General features: G+C 36.4%; 2 protein-coding genes across 4 annotated transcripts in view; one reads left to right on the top strand and one right to left on the bottom strand.

Annotated features, from left to right (window-relative positions):
* The first annotated feature begins 394 nt into the window (after nt 1–394).
* gna14a (guanine nucleotide binding protein (G protein), alpha 14a) lies at nt 395–16,318 on the top strand. Its single transcript, XM_007260132.4, has 7 exons — nt 395–900; nt 11,811–11,995; nt 13,267–13,421; nt 13,517–13,645; nt 13,840–13,969; nt 14,103–14,256; nt 15,174–16,318. Exons 1-7 carry the CDS (start codon nt 780–782, stop codon nt 15,362–15,364), a joined length of 1,065 nt encoding a protein of 354 aa, XP_007260194.1. The 5' UTR covers nt 395–779; the 3' UTR covers nt 15,365–16,318.
* A 294-nt stretch (nt 16,319–16,612) lies between these two features.
* vps13a (vacuolar protein sorting 13 homolog A) overlaps nt 16,613–19,261 on the bottom strand; it is a 77,475-nt gene continuing 74,826 nt past the window's right edge. For all 3 annotated transcript variants that reach the window (XM_007260133.4, XM_007260135.4, XM_007260138.4), the window contains one exon: nt 16,613–18,421. In XM_007260133.4, coding sequence (XP_007260195.3) covers nt 18,374–18,421 — 48 coding nt within the window. In that variant the 3' untranslated portion in view covers nt 16,613–18,373. The remainder of the gene's footprint in view (nt 18,422–19,261) is intronic.

Here is a 19,261-nt window from a genome sequence, read left to right as displayed (position 1 = left end):
GTGTATAAACAGTGTTTTTAATAAATAGCCTATTATTAAGCTACTCTAAGCTTGTAACAATGTTCATTTTACTCAAACATATACCTATAAACAGCAAAATCAGTGAAATTAATTTAGAAATTGGAGTGGTCTCTTAATTGTTTCCAGAGCTGTAAATGATTGTGTATGTGTAAAAAAAATAGAACCCAGGCTGATTCCTAGACAGGTGCTGCTTTTTTCCAACCATATTAATACAAACCCTCCCCATCTGCGCTGTGATTGGCTGACATGAGTTACCAAACTGTCAGCCTATCCAATTGCAGCGAAGATAAGCCTGTAAGCGTGAAATCTTGACCAATTGATGCGTAAGGGGCGGGGCTTGCCCGAATGCGGGTGGAGATAAGGGATGGGCACGAGGCGAGTTTTAAAGGCGGGAGGCACCAGGATGCCCACTTAGTCCGTTGGTCTTCATCTTCGATAGCTAAAGGGAGTAAAGCAGAAACTGAGGGGAAACAGGTGGAAACTTGATCTTATGATGTTAGAAAACACACTTCCCTTCAGAAATAGGACATTTTTTCGTAATTTAAAGTGAAAAAAGTTAAAGACCGACGAGACGCCACTGTGAGGAGTTTTTTACAGGACTGCATAGCTTTTAGAAGCGAAAAGCGACCGTTACAATTAGCTTACGCTAACGCAGCTAGGTTAGCTAGTCAGTTAACGCAAATTTTACCTCAGAAACGGACACCGCGTTTGTGGTTTTCAGCAGAAAATTCAAAGTCTTGCGGGGAAAGCGGGAGACCATGGCTGGGTGTTGCATGTCAGCGGAGGAGAAAGAGTGTCAGAGGATTAATCAGGAGATAGACAAACAGCTTCGACGAGATAAGAAGGACTCTAGAAGGGAGCTGAAGCTGCTGCTGTTAGGTAAGTGAAGGCACCTAAGTTGGCTAGTAAACTAGCTAGGTTAATTCTGACGTAAAAAAAATGAGAAAACTTGTACATTTGGAGCTTAGGTTTAAAAGTGTAGCTGAAGTATCAATGCTGTTATGTACCTGTTAAAATAACGTTACCTGTTAAATAAGGGAAATGTACTAAAATATTAGTGTAAGGGTGTAGCTGGTAGGTTAAGTAACTTACCAGTTAGCTATAATGCAAGGTGAGTAGGGCTAGTCGACTACGAATTTCATACAAAATTGCATGAACTCAACAGATTAACGTTACATATTTAATCCCTAAATATCAGTAACGTTATTTTCCATGTTTAAACAACATCTAGACATTTAAATACCTTTTAAATATCATGTTCAGTTTTCCTATCGATGTAGGACTTGACAGAAATAATCGCTGACTAATCAAAAAAATAACCATCAGATTAGTCGACGGACGTTACCAAAATAATCATTAGTTGCAGCCATAATGGTGAGCATCTCATTTCAATGAACACTGCACTGTAAGTTACTGTAAGTTAACTAGCTAGCTAGATAATTAAAAGTAACATTTCGCAGTGTACAGTGAAGTTCTTCAAATTTGATCCTTGATTAAAAAAAAGTGATCTCAGAAAATCACCAATCTGTGCTGAATTTGTGATATGTGCCCTCTTAAAGTTGCTAACTAATCCTAAATTATTTTTAAGTAAAGGAAATTCCTCTAAACAGACTCGCAGAACAATGTATGTATCATTAAAATAATGATAAAATATTTTTTAAAATACAAATTTCTTAAAAAAATAACTTTTAAAAAGGCAGGTAGTAGAACTGGAGAATACTCATTTTTGTTTTATTAAAGACAATTGCTCTATATGAAATCAAACCTATGTTTGATTCCATATAGAGCAATATGTAATATGTGTATATGTGTAAATGGCTATTTGCCTGGTAAAATAGCTTCTCATACATTTGTACATGCTTCTTTACAGATAATTTCAAAAGGGTTTCTATATACCATTATATTGTACCAAACTGTGCTGAAGCACTATCAAAGGATTCTTTAGTAGAGAAAATAGCTCTGTATAGATTTAAGGAACCAATGTATGATTAAAACAGTTCAAAAAAGTTTCTGTATTGCATTAGGTAGTACCAAACTGTGCTGAACGTACATAAAATGGTTCATTGGTAATGGTAATGGCTCTGTATAAACTCAAAGAACCTTTCTTTACTTTAATAGTACATTCATAAAATATTTCAAAAACGGTATCTTTAAAGAGTTTTTAGTAATGGAATCTGTTCTGTATAAACACAAAGAACAGTTTGATTGATTAAAAGGTTCTTTACTTGGTGAACTTGGTGAAGTTTTTTTTGTTGTTTTTTTATAAAACCTCTTTGGAGTAGAAGAAGTGTTCTACTACTAGACAGAATCCATTTGCCCCACAGTTTGAATCATATGAACTATATATTTTAATATTGATTATACTGCATGTATAAATAATTTATGGTAAAATTAAACACAGGCCCACAAAGGGGATAGACCTTCATTCATTTGCTTCTTACCATGAAAATGATGAGAAAAAGCAACTTCCTGTAAATGTGTAAGCCTGTAAATGTAGGAATGTAAGAAAAGTACTTTGCTTTGAAACAACACTGTATTAAAACAAATTATTATTTGTTTTGATAAATGAACCCATACACTTAATTTTACACCCATGTACCTAAGCATAGTTAGGATTATTTTGATGTCACAGTTTTAAATAAATCAGGTTCAAAGGTAACTATTTAAATCGATAAAGTGATAGATAATATATAGTTAAAGAGGATCAAATTCTAGAAGAACACAAAAAGGCAACGCCTTTGTATGTCTGTGTGGTTTATGGCGACCATAGCACCGTTGGGTCTCTTGTTTCTGGAAGCACCGCCAACGTGACTGTTCTGTCCATGCAAATGTATGCAAAGCAGAAGCTCCTGTCATGAATGAGCTCTAAGCAAACTTTCCTCAACAGCACATATTCTTCCACCCAAGACACAGCATTGGCAACTGCCTACCTATCTTCAAGTGTGTTTGTCTCTCGTAGATGGAAAAAAAGTTTCACAGATTTAAATACCACCCACCTTCATTTGTAAATTACACTATTCTATGACAGTTTGTCTTTGTTTTTCCGTTTCTGTATGTTGTGTGTGCTACAGTAGGGAAATGCTTTAGTTATAGAGGTAATGCCGATAGCAGTGTCATCGACCCCACACCCCCTGGCACTGTGATGATCAGAGCATGCAGGTCTGATCAAAGTCCCAACAGATTCATTATCCCACCCACTGACCACATTAGTGTTCCTCAAGGGACTTTCCTCACGGAAAAGGTCGAATCTCCGGTCAGAAAACAATAGGTTGCAGTTTAAGCGCAGAACTTTCTTTTGAATCGAAGCAGATAGAGGATGTTTAAATAAAATGAATGGCACAAATTTCAGTTTATCCCAAGCCATATAAATGACCTATTATTTGCACAGCATTTTTTGAATCCTTAATAGTAGGCACCAGTGTAGTAGAAACATTTAGTGTAAACACTGAATACTAATACTGGTACACATATTGAATGTAGAATGGACTTTTTTTTCTGAAATAAAAGAGCTTAATCTTGTATGCAATTTGTGGCTGTAAGGTAAGTTCTAGGGGTGTCACGATTCTCTAAATCCTCGATTCGATTTTATTTCCGATTTTAGGGTCACTATTCGATTCTTGATTTTCTTTGTTCTTTTTTTACAGCAGAGAGGCCTATGCCAGTTTTAGATTAGATTATGGTCAGTCATTGGTTTGATTAATCAAATGTACAATATCTTTTTTCAAAGGTGGGCTTGATATAAGTGATGCAAATTGATACAAGTGATCCGTAATACCCCAGGCACTAATGGTCAAATTTAAATAATTTAATTAAGATATTTATATATATATAATGCCATCTAGTGGCTTTTTTTTGGTAGCAGCAGTGTGCACTTTCAAAACAGCAATTGTGCAACATAAAATAAATAATAAAAAATACAGGAACAGTCATGTACAAAATAATAGAACAATTAGTCCCTGAGAATGAATTTTTTTTTTCTTTAACAAAAAAATATTATTAACTTTATCTGAGAGAAAGATGCTCCCTAAGGTACCAAAACTATTAACATATTTGAGGCTAGACAAAACAACTGTTATTTTTATAATTTTAAGTTTTTCTTTAAGAAGATGAGAATGTGAAAATTCTCTGGAGAACGGGCTGCTCCTTGAGCAGTCACAATGTCCACGGCGTGGCTACAGTGTGCCGCGCCATTTGCGTAGCGTGCTGTGTAATTTGCGCAGCGCGTGTGCTTGCGTAGCTTAGAGGGAGGGATCGTCTATCATCTTTTTGACTTCGATGCTCGAGACCATGACATAATTTTAACTGCTTCTTAAGCCCTATCTGGACGGGATTAGTTTCTCAGGGGGTATTGGAGTAATTTTCTCTTTTATAGGGGGGTCCCCTGTGATTTTATACCCGTCCGGAACGACCATGTATGTGTTTATCTCAGATGTCCTCTGAGAAAATTACAGGCTGAATTACCTACTGTTTTTTGCTGAACTCCGGTAGTTTTAGTCTCGTCCGGACACACATCTCTGAGTTTGGTCACCTCGCGTTTAATAAAATAGATATTTGTGCACTGCCACTCACCGTAATTACACGTTAACATGCACATTTCCATGGAGAACCACGTAAACACAATAGTGGGTGGAAATGGACACAGCTCACAGGCGTGTTTCCATACAGACTCCCAAACTTTGTGGTTGTGAAATGTACATTCAATTTTTTTCTAAAATTTTGCCCCAAAACCAAAATAAAAGTCAGTGTCTCTTCTCTAATTGATCCCTCAAATTACAGTACTGCTCAGCTCGAGGCAAACAAAAGCGACATCCCCTGTGACAATTAAAAATATATTATATATAATGTTTTTAACTCAGCCCTAGCTAGTAAAAATAAATTATAAAAGTGCTGGCCCAGACCAGGTTAAAATACTGCTGATTCCAGCATATCTAACTATACTAAAGTTAACTGGCTGCCTAGCAGATAATTAGATCACATTGGCCACTTTGTGCAAACATTAGACTTACAGGAAAAAACAAATAACTTTTTATAGAATGTCTGTTAATGTGACCAGCAGTACAACACCACATGATCAATAATAGGGATATGATTAACTAGCTAGTTGCCTGACAACATCTCAGCTACTTTATTTAATGCAGACGGTCAACGCTGTAAATCAATTCATTCCTTAATATAACCCCTGCTCTGTCCACTATGGGTTTTAGGGATCTTTACTGTCGATGTCTGGCTTGAAATTAGGGCTTCAACAGTTAGTTAACATAATCATCAATGCTAACTAAAAATTATATTAACACGGAATTTTATTGTTGATGTGTTGTTAATGTGTGATAAAGCGCAGTACATCAAGTGCTGTGGAGAAATGCATGGAAGGAGTTATGGGCTCACAAACCATGCCAGAATCTTAAACTACGTCAATCAATATCTATGGTTGACACAAATGTACATTTTAATTTTTAATTATTTGCAATATAGAATTTTGGAGGTCGTTGCTTAGACAAACATCCCATCTACGTTCTGTGCAGGAGGCCCATCATGCATATCCTGCAGATCAGAGTTCCAGGGACCATGGCACAATACTAGTTCCTGTCCCATGGCATATAGCATGTCAGTGTATGTGTCTTCCCTGCTTGCTGGTGCACATTAACATATTCAATAATCAGGAGGTGTTTTGAAGGTGGAAAAAAGTCATTAGATTTTAATAGAAAAATGAGAGAAAAAAATGATAGAAAGTGTCTTTAATTATAAGAAATCATAAATAGATTTAAATATTGTGATTAGAAGTTCAGAAACAACATATTAGTTTTATCTAGTGTGATACGTTTGTATATGAGTACACCAAGAAAAGAACTGAAATCTGAAAATGTTGTTAGACCTGACAGTTGACACTAATCTGCAATAAAACTACTATAATTACATAACTTCTTTTAGGTTAAAACACTCAAGTCATGCATTCACAGTCCAGTCACATTTGTGTAAACAGGAAATACTTGATTTTCCAACAGGAAATGGGACAGATCTACTATTTACCTAAATAAATGGTCCCCACATGGCCAGTGGGTTAGTATGAAGGTGGGGCTATATTAGCTTAGTTTAGCTAAGGTTTCATGCTATGAATATAATTGTTAATCAATAATTAATCAGTTAATTACCTGCTTTTCTCTGCTCATGTAAATTCACATTGCGTGAGAACATTGGAAGAATTTGTTATTAGCACTACAGTGCCTTCTCCAAGATCTCCTGACTTCACCTGCCAAATGGACTCATTCAAATCTGGTCATTTTCATTTGTGTGAAGCATCCCCAGTGTCACTTGGAAATTCACAAAATGCTAATTCATGCAAAGAATGAGAGTAAGAACATAGGCCACCTAAAAAGATTTCAATGTCAAATTAACTAAATTTGTATTGACAAAAGGTGGTTAAAGGCCAGAAATGTATATATTTTACTTATTAAAATGTGTCTTTAAAAATATACCTTATACATGCAGTATTCTCAATTTTGGGATGGGGTCATCTTTTATTTTTAGTTGCAGTAAACAGTTAGCATGTGGCTAGGCCTGTCACTCTCACACACAATATATTGTTTCCAGAAATGATGGTGTCAAATGACATTCATTTACAGCTCTGGAAAAAAATTAAAAAACCACTGCAAAATTATCAGTTTCTCTGATTTTACTCTTTATAGGTATATATTTGAGTAAAATGAACATTATTATTTTATTATATAAACTACTAACAACATGTGTCTGAAATTCCAAGAACAAACTAAGTATTTATTTGCAGAAAATGAAAAATGGTCAAAATAACAAAAAATAAATGCTGCGCTTTCAGGCCTTAAATAATGCAAAGAAAACATTATTCATTTAGATACAACAATACTAATGTTTTAACTCAGGAAAAGTTCAGAAATGAATCTATTTTGTGAAATAACCATGATTTTTAATCACGGCTTTCATGCATCACAACTTTCATTCTTTCCACTGGTGTTTCACAATTGCTTTTGTATAACTTCCTGTCACTCCTGGTGCAAAAATTCAAGCAGTTCAGCTTGGCTTGATTGGTTGTGATTATCCATATCCAGGTTTTCAATGGGGTCCAGGTCTGGAGAATGGACTGCCCATGACAGGGTCCCACATATTGATTGACCTAGATGTGTGGCATGGAGCATTGTCCTGCTGGAAAAAAAACTGTTGAACAAGCCCAATTTGGCATTGCTGAAGCATCACCAGTCATCACTGATTCTCCACAAAATTTGACAGTGGGAAGCCTCTCCAGGTCTCTGTCTTTTTTTAAATATTTTTCCTTCAAATTTTTTCGCATTTTGTCCCTAATTTAGGCTGCCAATTATCCAACTCATTATTATTACTAGTGATAAGGGGTGTCCCTTATCACTAGTGATGCCCCAACACCAGGAGAGTGAAGACTAGCACATGCCTCCTCCAACACATGAGAAGTCAGCCACCACCTCATTTCGAACTGCTGCAGCATTGCCGAGTAGCCAGCACTCTTGGAGGAAAGCACAGCGACTGGATTTTAATACATCAGCTCACAGACGCCTTCGCCCTTTGAAATGATGTGGCGAGGGAGCGCCATCTAACCATTTAGAGGGAGCAAGCTCAATTGTGCTCCCTCAGGGCTCCGGTAGCCGATGGCAAGCTATATGAACATCCAGGTCTTTGTCTAACTATTAGACTATTAGAGATGTTGGGCAAAGCTAAAAATTTCACTCATCAGAGAAGATGACCTTACTCCTCTATTGTCCAATCCTTATGGTATTTTGCAAACTTCAACCTGGTTCTCCTTTGCTTCTCAAGCTCTAGTAGCCTGTTACGCACTGTTTTTGCTGTGCACTTCATCCCAGCTGCCATTTGCCAATCCTTTTGTAGGTCACTTGATGTTATCCTGCGGTTGCTGACTGACATTCGAATAAGATGACGGTCAGTGGAGGGTCTATTTCGCCCTCTGCCGGTCTGTAACTTTGTTTTCCCCAATGTCTGCTGCTTGACCTACTTATAATGAACTGCCCTCTTAGAAATTTTAAGGATGGAAGCAACATGACGCTCACTGTATCCCTCTGGCAGTAAAGCCAGAATTGTCCTTCTTTTTCTGACTCAAGACTTTTCTTTTCAACTCCTTTGTCATGGTTAATAGTTATTTTTTAATTCCAATTACTTTTGAGCTATTTCTAGCATCCAGCTTGTCCTATTGCAAGAGGAACGTGATCACCACAAAAGTTTTTTTTTTATACTTTTTCTTGTTAAATAAGATTTTGTTTAGGTGATCACCTAATCAGAAGCACATAAAGTAGAATGAGTTGTACTTGGGTTGGAAATCAACTGATACTGAAATGAAATGTCTGTCATTCATTACTTTGCAGTGGTCTCTTATTTTTTTCCAGAGCTGTATATATTAAGGCAGTTTAATTCCTCTAATATTTACACATCATTTAAGATATATGACAATTATTGTGACAGACCTATTTTGGACAATATATTTGTCACAGAAATGATTTGGGCTTATTCCGGTTAATATATTGTACGATAAATCATAATTATATTGATGCAGTTCTAGTGACACACCTCTGTGGTTGTAGTTTACAGTCTTATATTGTAATACATGGTCCCCATTTCTAGACACTAGTATTTTTGAGACATGGAATTCTTGAGGCAAAGTGTTGTATATTATAGTAAAACGTTTGTAGTCCCATTTGTATAGTTTTCAGTTCACAACAGTCATTTACAAATCCACACCTTTTTCTTAAAGGGTCTTTCCAATCTGTTACAAAGGTAAATTATCTGTGGAGGTCAGTCAGTTTTTTTATTATAACTAAGCTAACAATTTCTTGCCCTCTCAATATTGGTCCAAACAGTGGATCTCAGTTAGCCACTACCTAAAATAAACAGGTTTTATTCTTGTTTCATAGTCGAATAATAATTTTCTTGCCATTCACTGGCAAAAGCTTTGGTCTTTATGTTGACAAACAGCTAAAGTAGGCTCCAATCCCAAGTGACCAAAGACCTAGAAATAAAATTAGATACTAAAAGTTCTTATTCCTGCACTAATAATGCATTAAAACATACCCAAGTAATCACAGACACAGGTGGTGTATGCTTGACTGAATCTGTAATACTACTTCCTGTAAAGCAGCACCATGTCTAGAGGTACATCTACAGGTGCATATACACACCAAACCAGGCACAATTTGTTTAACAAATAGCACAGGCTAGCAGACCACATATAGGATAGTGCACTTTGTCACTAATGTTTTGAAGAAGCGATGGTGTCTGTTGAATAATTTTGATGGTGTAAACAGTGGTGTCAAGTAATGAAATACAAAAAGGTTGTTACCTTAGTTAAGTAGACATCTATACCTTATAGAATCTCGAGAACTTATATGAAATGTTCCAACTAGGCTTCTCTTTAATAAATTTGTATCTTTAATACATTTGCATACTAAAATTCATTCATTATTAGTCAGCTTGTGTGCGGCTGAAACAGGTAGCTTAGTGCATCAATTTTTTTTTAACATTAACATTTTAAAATAACATTATAGTCATTATGGCTTTTAGAAATATGTGTTTTTGGAAGGTGGGACAGTGCACTATAGGCCCCCTGTGGCATGGCCTAAGCTTTTGTCCTTAATGGCATTTTTTCCACTTACATTACTTTTACTTTTTTTTATTTAAAATAGTTTTGAAACCAGTACTTTTACACTTAAAAAGCTTGAGGTTATATTTTAACCTCTACAGAAGTATTTTTAAATGCTAATAATTATATTTATTGTGTGTGGTATGGCTAGATGATACAGACAGTAGAGAGAGGTACATGCATGAGAACGAGAGAGGAAATAGGAATACAGAAAGGGAAAGGTGAAAGAAGACATTGTTGGGGGTTTTGTATGTAAATACATGTGGTTATTAAGATACATCCTAGTTTCTAGGAGTTTAGGGGGTGGCTAAAATGATATACAAAACTTTACTGTCTGTGGTTATTGATATTAAAATATGTTGACTTTAGATATTTCAGATATTTTACATTGAAAAGTCATGGTATAGCAGTATATTAATTAGTCATAAAGTGTTAATTCAGCAGACTGGTTGGGAAAGCTCACACCTGCAAGTGCGTGTGGTTGAACAGTGACAAGTGTGCTTATTGCAATGTGACTAAATTGTCGGGGGTTAAGTGAGGTCTGATAGTGGTTGATAAATGGATGGAAAATTATTTTTTGGGGGGAATTTAACATTGTCATGTGTGTAGAGACAATACATTATTGAAGGTGTCACATCCACATTCAATGCAAGAGGCCACCTACGCAAATCCTGCAGGTCAGTGCAGTGCAAAAGCAGCTATCTGTAATGTTGGAATATAACAGCACAATACAAGACAGTGCAGCACAGCTTGATTCAATACACATACATCCCTGTTGTATACTCAAGCTTTTAGTTGTTGGAAAGAGAAACCTTCTCAAGCTGTCCTGGCTGACTGCCGTTTCGTGGCTGCAGTAGCAGTAAAAGTCGTCATGTTCACAGCCAGGGCAGAAACAGAAACAGCAGGCCTTCTCTTTAAACAAGACATCAGTGGCGCACATCCCCCTCTCTGCTTACTCTACTCCTCTCCCCCATGTCTAACTTGACCTCTTTCTTACTGTTGCTCCAGTGCTTCTGCTTTCTTTCTAGTCTTCATGCCTTTTTTCTTCTTTCTGTCTTTATTAAAACAAATCATTTTAGTATTATAGCTTTGCTATCACAATCTGCCTTTGCTATCGCAGTCAGTTTATTTAGTTTTGAGCATGTGTATTCGGTCAGATAAATCAGTATTTAAAATATTTTTTGAAATAAATGGATGCCACGTGCTTTGGACCAAAGATGAAAAGAAAAATACAGACTGTTTTTAACCTGTTTAGACTGTTTGGGTCTAAAGACCGGGGCCTGTTACAGAATGCGGTTATGTCAGGACATTTCTGTGATGGCAGCATGTAGAAAATTAAGTTGAGGTGTTAGTGCAAAATATGCTGCTGTCAAGCCTTTTTTTCTGGATGTTCATGCACGTTTTAACCAGACAATGCAAATCCACATGCTGCAGACATTACATGGGCATGGCCCTGGAAGAAGAGGGAGCAAGTACTGGATTGACCTGCTTGCAGTCCTGACCTATCTGTAAAAGAAAAAGTGTCTTTCTCTCTGTAGTTAAATAAAAGTCAAAGGGTTTTATATCATAGTAACAGTTTGCATGGTAATTAAGCTTATATGAATAAAGATTGGATTGTTTTATTTACTAGACCACCATTTTTCCCAAAAGGCAATATCATGGCATACCTATGTAGATGATATATCACCCAGCACTCTCATGTTTACTCATTGTGCAGCAAACTCAGGGAGACTTGCAAGCTCCAGTGAAGCCCACGGTATATAAACAAATGTAACCTGACGAACTGCAAGTTCACTCAGCTTAACATAATCATTTCAGTCATGTCACTGTAATGACTGCTGCCAAACTGCTGAAGGGAACCACTGTTTGTTCTTCTCCAGGGAAAATATATATACACAAGAGAAGTGGGCTAGATAGAAGCAGCCCTTTTTCATGTGTCCTGTTCATCCAAAGACCCTAAAGAAAAACAGATCAAATAGAGAAAAATTATATTGTATTTGTAGTGCTTAAAATGTTAATAATAATAAGCAAGAGCACCATGGCCAGCAAAACTATTTCAGCTCTTAAATATTACATTTCTTTGAAAGTGCTGAAGAATAGAGGTTATAGCTCATATCTGTATTTTGTTCTCTCTCATTCTCAGGCACAGGGGAGAGTGGAAAGAGCACCTTCATTAAACAGATGCGCATCATTCATGGCTCTGGCTACACTGAAGAGGACAGAAAAAGCTTCACAAAGCTGGTGTACCAGAACATTGTTACTGCCATGCAGTCCATGATCAGAGCTATGGAAATGCTGAATATATCGCTGTCCAGTCCAGCGAATCAGGTACCACTCATATACTGTTTTACATTAAAATGAGAATTTCATCTACCGGCAGTATGACAAATAACTATGCAGTCATTGTTGGTACCCCTGAAATGTTGTAACAACACAAAAACAGAATAAAAAAGCCAGACCCTTTGGGAAAAAATAACCGATAATCAGTCACTTCCTATTAGAGATGAGAAGATTGATCGGCTATTTGTCTTCCTAGATTTCCAGTATTAGCTTAGATTAACCGGGTGTTTGCTTGACGTGGTCTTAATCAGATGGAGCTTTTCCAAGTTTGCCTGGCATCTGTGTGGCTTTATAAAAGACCTCTTCTGTGGTCCAATCTGTTTACAATATGTTTTCCCTGAAGAATTTTGGCTTACTTGTATATATTTTGGCAAATTGCATGTCCATATGTGAACAATGTGGTCCCCCCCAGTCCTCTTGCAACATTGTTTAATTTCATTTAAATGTTGATAGATAGTTCATGCTGACACTGATTCACCCTGAGCAACAGGTTAAATTTCTTATCATTTTTTTTGATAGGGGAGGCTTATCCACCAACCGGACTATCCTGCATTGAAACCTTTCATCAATATTTTTTTCTGCCCATGTTCAGGGTGATTAGCCACAGTGCCATGGGTTGTAAACTTCTTGATTATGTTGCACATATATTTTGGAAAACGTTCAACAATTCCAGACATGAAATTTCAACTTCAATTAAAATAAATATGTGTGATTTACAAAAACTTTATGCAAATGAATGTCATCAGTAATGTTGATTATGTCGACGAGTCACCCCAGGTCAAATAGGTCAACCATCACCCGCCCACCCTTACCAATCCTCAATCACCCACTTGCCTTCACCAACCCTCAACCCTTACCAATTTCAACCCTCACCAGCGCCCCATCACCAAACCTCACTCATCTGCCCGCCCTTGCCAAACCTCAACTGCCCATCCACCCTTGTCAACCCTCACCAACACAAACACGCCCTCAGTTTCCAAAATATGGCCTTTTTATTTGGGACTTGTGATTTTAAAACAAGATTTAATTTGGGTTTTCTGCTGTACTGTATCAGTAAAAATAACAGTAACTGTTCCATCCCTCCAGCAAAACTGACAAACCGTCTTTCATATTTTGGAATACAAGCACATTTGTGTCCATCTTTATTCACTGTTTTCAGTACTCTAGTCTGATCTGACAGTATAATATCCTTTGTTCTCTTGGACATGCTTAAATACCGATTAGCTGTCTGATGCCGATGTACCTATGTCTCTCTGTAGGCTCAAGCTAATTTGTTGAACGAGCTGGAGGTTGATAAGGTGATGGATTTGGACCAAAACTATGTGGAGGCCATTCGCAGTCTCTGGAGCGATCAAGGCATTCAGGAATGTTACGATCGCCGCAGAGAATATCAACTATCCGATTCTGCCAAATAGTCAGTCGTATTTATAAACACTATACATTTAATTTATTACTTATTTAAAAGAGCCAGCAGAAGTGTGATTGTGATCCTCTTGTGATGTTCTATAGTTACCTGAGTGACCTAGAGCGGATTTCCACCCCAACATATGTGCCCACCGAGCAGGACATTCTGAGGGTACGAGTTCCGACCACAGGCATCATTGAATACCCGTTCGACCTGGAAAATGTCATTTTCAGGTGGGAGCATCCTATGACTGCCTGCCATGGCTTAAACAGAACAATGTATTATATTGTTACTATAAAAAACACACAACTTGCACATAATGTTACTATCTTGTGAGGTTTTGTACGGAAATTTATCTAGCTGTTGCTAGTTGAACTTATAAAGGTGGTCCATGGACAATTTTAATCAATATTCATGATGAAATTAGGATGGTGGATGTGGGAGGCCAGAGGTCAGAGCGCAGGAAGTGGATCCACTGTTTTGAGAATGTGACCTCCATCATCTTCCTGGTAGCACTGAGCGAGTATGACCAAGTTCTCGCAGAGTGTGACAATGAGGTCAGTTCATCCAAACAACCTATCTGCCCATTATAAACTGTATCCTTTTGTGTTATTAGCTGTTTAAACAGATAAGTGGAACTGATCAATTATGCTTGTGCTGATTTGTGTAATTGCATCTTCTGGTTCTCAGAATCGTATGGAGGAAAGTAAAGCTCTGTTTAAGACCATCATCACATACCCATGGTTCCAGCAGTCGTCTGTTATTCTCTTTCTCAATAAGACAGACATCCTTAAGGAAAAGATCACATATTCCCACCTTGCCAACTACTTTCCAGAGTTTACAGGTAGCCATGACTAGTTTGCTCACTGGTTCTGTAATATAATAATTGCTTTGAGTTGATAACTAGGAGGGTTGTACCAAATGTTTTTTTTTTTCAGTAAATAACATTTTTAGATATTTTTAAAGTGTATTAAAATAATGTAACCATAATCATAAAACAAATCTCTTCAATTTTAATATCTGATCCAATTCATCTTCTCTTAAAAAATATAGAATTCACTTTAAGGCCTTATTTTGCATTAATGTGTGGTAGTAGTAAAAGAAAAACAAAACAATTTACACACTGTAGTAATGAGTAAACATCCACATTTTCACTCATATATTGGCACTAAAATAATTAATAAAATATAACAAAGACATACAACCTCTGATCCTCTGTTACAGTCTCTTGACAGGAGCGCTCCAGATGTTTGCACTTTAAGTGTATAGTGCGTATATAGCAGTTGAAGCACACTTTGTTTTTCCAGAGAAATCCAACCTGTACTTCGGTGTTTTATATTCTGCATTAAAAAAAACATACTTTTAATGGTGGTAAAATATTTGTAACACATAAATGTGGTGTTGTTCAGTTTGTCCTGGTCTTTTAGTTGTTTTATAAGAATTTGAGTAGGAATGCACAAAAATATTTAAATTTCAGCATCACGTGCATGCACTAAATTAACTGCGTTTGGTAGTCCTGCAGAAGTAAATGGTATGTTTCTCTATTGTGAAAATTATGAAAAATATGGCTCTACATGAAAAATACTTTGTCCACCCTATATTGTCATATTTAAGCATCCCAAATTTTATTTAGAAACAAATTAGAAAACCTTCGTCTTTTACACAAAAAATGTATTTAATACACAACATTCTAGCATTTAAAATGGGGTCTAGCTATATATAAATGAAGAGAAATGTTTTTTTTTTTCCATCTGTGTTCAGGTCCTCAGAATGATCCTAAAGCAGCACAGGAGTTTATTTTGAAGATGTACCAGGAGCAGAATCCAGACAGAGAGAAGACCATCTACTCCCACTTCACGTGCGCTACTGACACGGAGAACATCCGCTTCGTCTTTGCTGCAGTGAAGGACACCATCCTTAGACACAACCTGAAAGAATTCAATCTAGTCTAATTCAGGTTTGAACATTTACTCCAGAACCTCCAGAAGCCTTAATCCATCTCTTCCTCTGACCCTGCAGAGCTATCTCCACATATCCACTTTCTCAATGGTTGGCTAAAACTCTGAAGCGTCTAGAGGAAGGACTCAAAGGCCATCTGGATCTGGCCATCAAAAGAGGATTGGTAACGAACTGTTTTAAGTTCACACTTCACTGTGGCCTTATTCTCAGTGTGAACAAGCATTCTTCGGATCCTCATTTGAACATATTATAACAGACTAGATAATTCAGATGCAACATCTATTGATGCGTCCTCTGGGTAGTAGGGGTGATTAGGGAAGCAGGGGGCATGATATTTAAGACTATGTGAATGTATTAGGAATTGAATCCCTTAAATGGTACATGCAAAAAAATGCTAAGAATGTGAACAATTGTAGTTTGAAACTTGTATAATAAAGTTTACATTTGTAGATATATACAATTCAAGCCAGGGCAGGGACAGGATATAAAATGCAAATAATAAAAAACTGCAGTGTTTCTTGTATTTACTTTGACTTTTATCTCTTTGCAGACAGTAAAAAACTGAGATCTTTCATGTTTTAACATCGCCTGTTTATTTTTTCATTGCTCAAACCCATCATTTTTTGGAACGTGTTGCAGGGACTTGAAATTCAAGAATGGGTGTATATTAACAGATAAAAAAGTCCAGATAAAAACACAAAAAAGGAGCATACTGTCTACAGTGGCAATAAGTCATTGTGCCAAAGAAACACTGCAGTTTTTTGTTTGCATACTGTCCCAGCCTTATTTAATTGAGGTTGTAAATGTCCAAACCAGTTTTAGAGACAAATATACTCTTGATTTGCCCTAACAAATTTGCACTTGACTTAGAAGATGCCTGCTATTTATATATTAGTTCTATATATGTGAAACAATAATGTGGATTTAATAAAATACTCATTACTATACTTGAAGTTTTTTTTTTATTAATCCTATATAAAAGTAATAATAGAGCCAAAGGTAATTAGGAGGTTCTTAAAGCCATATTTGACATACTTTTATGAATAACACTTACTTCCTTGTGTGATGTATAAAATTGTGTATAGTTAATAGATTGTGTGTGATTATATTTGCTTACACACAGTGTAAACCGATTTCACAGATCTCTGTATTTATATTGAATTGCATTTACAGATTTAATAAAAAACAAAAAAACACAATACTTTCATGTACATTAATCTCAAAGCACTGTGGTAACCAAATAAAGTTGATCAAAATACATTTATTCAATAGGCATACTCAAGTTAAAAATAAAAGGAAAAAAAAAAACATTGAAATCATATCCAGTGACATATTAACAGTGCATTAACCAACACATATTTAAGAAAACAAATTAACATTAGCTCCACTGAAAGGCTAATTATTATTGCATATTTGTGGCATTAATCCCTCATGTATCATTGTTAAAGGTACCATATATCAGTATACAATCTGCATAGAAAGGCTGAGAGTAAATCAACAGTAAGTACCAAAGCCAATAAATATTTACAGTACAATACTGTTCAGAAGCTGTAAACAGTGAAATGGATGCAGTGGCCAGCCGAAAAGTTTTCATGCAGAAGCAATACAAAATACAAAAATATTCATGTTCTGCCAAACCAACCAGTCTGCTTTTAAACATTCTTGTCATCTTAAGTGTTTTACACATGTTCCCCATTAATACATACATACATACATATATATATAAATTGGTCTTCATTTCTCTTTTCCATAAATAAAATCTGAAGGACTTTGTACAGGATGAATTTAAAGGAGCAATAAGCAGTGCTGAATAATAAAAAGTGAATACAATAAATGAAGATTGCTGAACTATAGCTGGAAGTGGAATGTTCCATCAGACATTAAGGCTCACAACATTTAGGAGCTGTTTACACCTGACATTAACATGCACTTTGTATCCGGATAGTAACTGGAGGGAGGGAGACAGAGGGAGAGAGAAGCCAAGATCAACAGTAATAAATACTTGTAGTGTGAATATTTCCACTCGCCTGACTGTATCCAACAAGATCCACCTCCCACAACTTCCCAGAGTAGTTTAATTGATTCAATCTTAATTCAGTCTCAACAGAACCTGGAATCCAGCGTGATCCCATTACTAAAACCTTTGTGAACACCAGGTGTAAACAGACTTAGTGAGCTCAAGAGAGAAATCTGAATCCTGCACTGTTAGAAATAAAGGTGATTCACAGGGTTCTTTGAGTGACGCTATAGAGGAATCACTTTTGGTGTTATAAAGAACAATCTATGTAACAGAGGCAGAGTGTAAGTATAAGGAACCTTTAAACTGGGAAAGAGGAGGCCACCTTTGTGGATGGCATGTATGTAGCCATTCCTGTTTTATTTTTTTTATTGGGCACCATTTCTTAAGATGTGGCCAAATCAGATAATAATCGAATGGAAGTAATAATAATATTATATAGAACAGAGCTGTAAACGGTTTCAGCCCTCTCATACATATATCTCTATTAAATATAATTCTTTATATGACCAAAAGTAAAACCAAATGTAGACAGGACCTCCTTCAGAGGTATAAAATGCCGGCCCTGCAACCAGTAAAAAATAAAGGTTGTATGTCTAATACATTAAATGTACAACTTATTTATCCTTTACAGTATTACTTAACCACTGTGTCACTAAATAAATTATTTCCCAAAAAACTAACAAAAAAACAAACATAGGACCAGCTTAAATAAAATGTTCGATTTGGTATGTTTATATGCAAACAAGGCATTCGACTCAAAAAAGTGACTAAAAAGATGAAGAAATGTAAACAATTAAGAGTATACACACATGCATACCTCTAACAGTCACTAGAACTGATGGTAAAAACAGTTTTTTTTTCCTCTCTTTTCTTGAAGTGTTTAGTGTTGTTTTGCATATAAGTAAAGGCACACTCTAAAGGGGGCAGAGGTGGTCTGTGTGAGATCTCAGATATTCTTAAGGCTAACGTCCACACGCAGGCGCTATTTTGGCAGACTTTCCCGGGCATCTTGGAGCTTGGCCAGAACCCACTGTGGAAAACAATTAAATGTTAGTGTGGATTAACAACTTCACAAGACTAAAGACAGACTCTTTAACCAGTGTGCAGACGAATGTTGTTCAATTTACCTATTTAAGATTACACTGTAAACTTGCGGCAGTTTTCCAGACAGAAATTAAGCCTAGCCTACGATTATACAGCGTTTTGAGTGCCTCCATTAAAGCACCTTGGTCCTATCTTACACCATGCCATGCTCATTGCTATCTATCTTGTTGTATAAATAGCAACGGTGCTTATGAATATATTTACACTGATGGGCACAATGGTCTGGAAATAAGGCAATGCAAAAAATCACAGGTGCGCTGACTATGTCCTAAAATATGCCCCTCTGTCTCCAAACTTCTCAACTACTACACTACATATAGTTTATAAAATGTTACTGCATGTAAAATGCAGTACCCAAAAGTAGTAATTTTGACAACAGGCTATATATATATATATTATACCACAGTTAGTTCCGACCCTTGCAATGTAATTGGCTGAGAGTCGTTCTATGAGTGCTGTTATCAGCTAGTAATGCACTGTAACCGAAGCTCTCCATATATTTCTCTGCCACATACAGGTAACCTAGCAACACTGCAGCGCTTACAAGCCAAACAGCGCAGCTACAAACAGAGCAGCAATGGAGCTATTTTAACTCGCAGAGTTTTTATAACCAAACAGATCATATATTCTCGTCCTCTTTAACTTAAATTTTTTCAATATACAGTGATAATGGAACTGTGGTATAATCGCAACAATACACTAGAGGTTTGTGCTATAACGTGTTATAATCGTGCTATAGCGCTCCCTCTTGTGTATTATTGCTTAA

This window comes from Astyanax mexicanus, chromosome 12, assembly GCF_023375975.1.
Source record: "Astyanax mexicanus isolate ESR-SI-001 chromosome 12, AstMex3_surface, whole genome shotgun sequence".
Taxonomy (NCBI): domain Eukaryota; kingdom Metazoa; phylum Chordata; class Actinopteri; order Characiformes; family Acestrorhamphidae; genus Astyanax; species Astyanax mexicanus.
This window is presented reverse-complemented; position numbering and strand designations above follow the sequence as displayed.

Coding starts and splice junctions, on each gene's coding strand:
- gna14a (XM_007260132.4), top strand. CDS start 780: ATGGCTGGGTGTTGCATGTCAGCGGAGGAGAAAGAGTGTCAGAGGATT. Junction 901..11,810: donor GCTGAAGCTGCTGCTGTTAG/GTAAGTGAAGGC, acceptor TCTCATTCTCAG/GCACAGGGGAGAGTGGAAAG. Junction 14,257..15,173: donor CTACTTTCCAGAGTTTACAG/GTAGCCATGACT, acceptor ATCTGTGTTCAG/GTCCTCAGAATGATCCTAAA.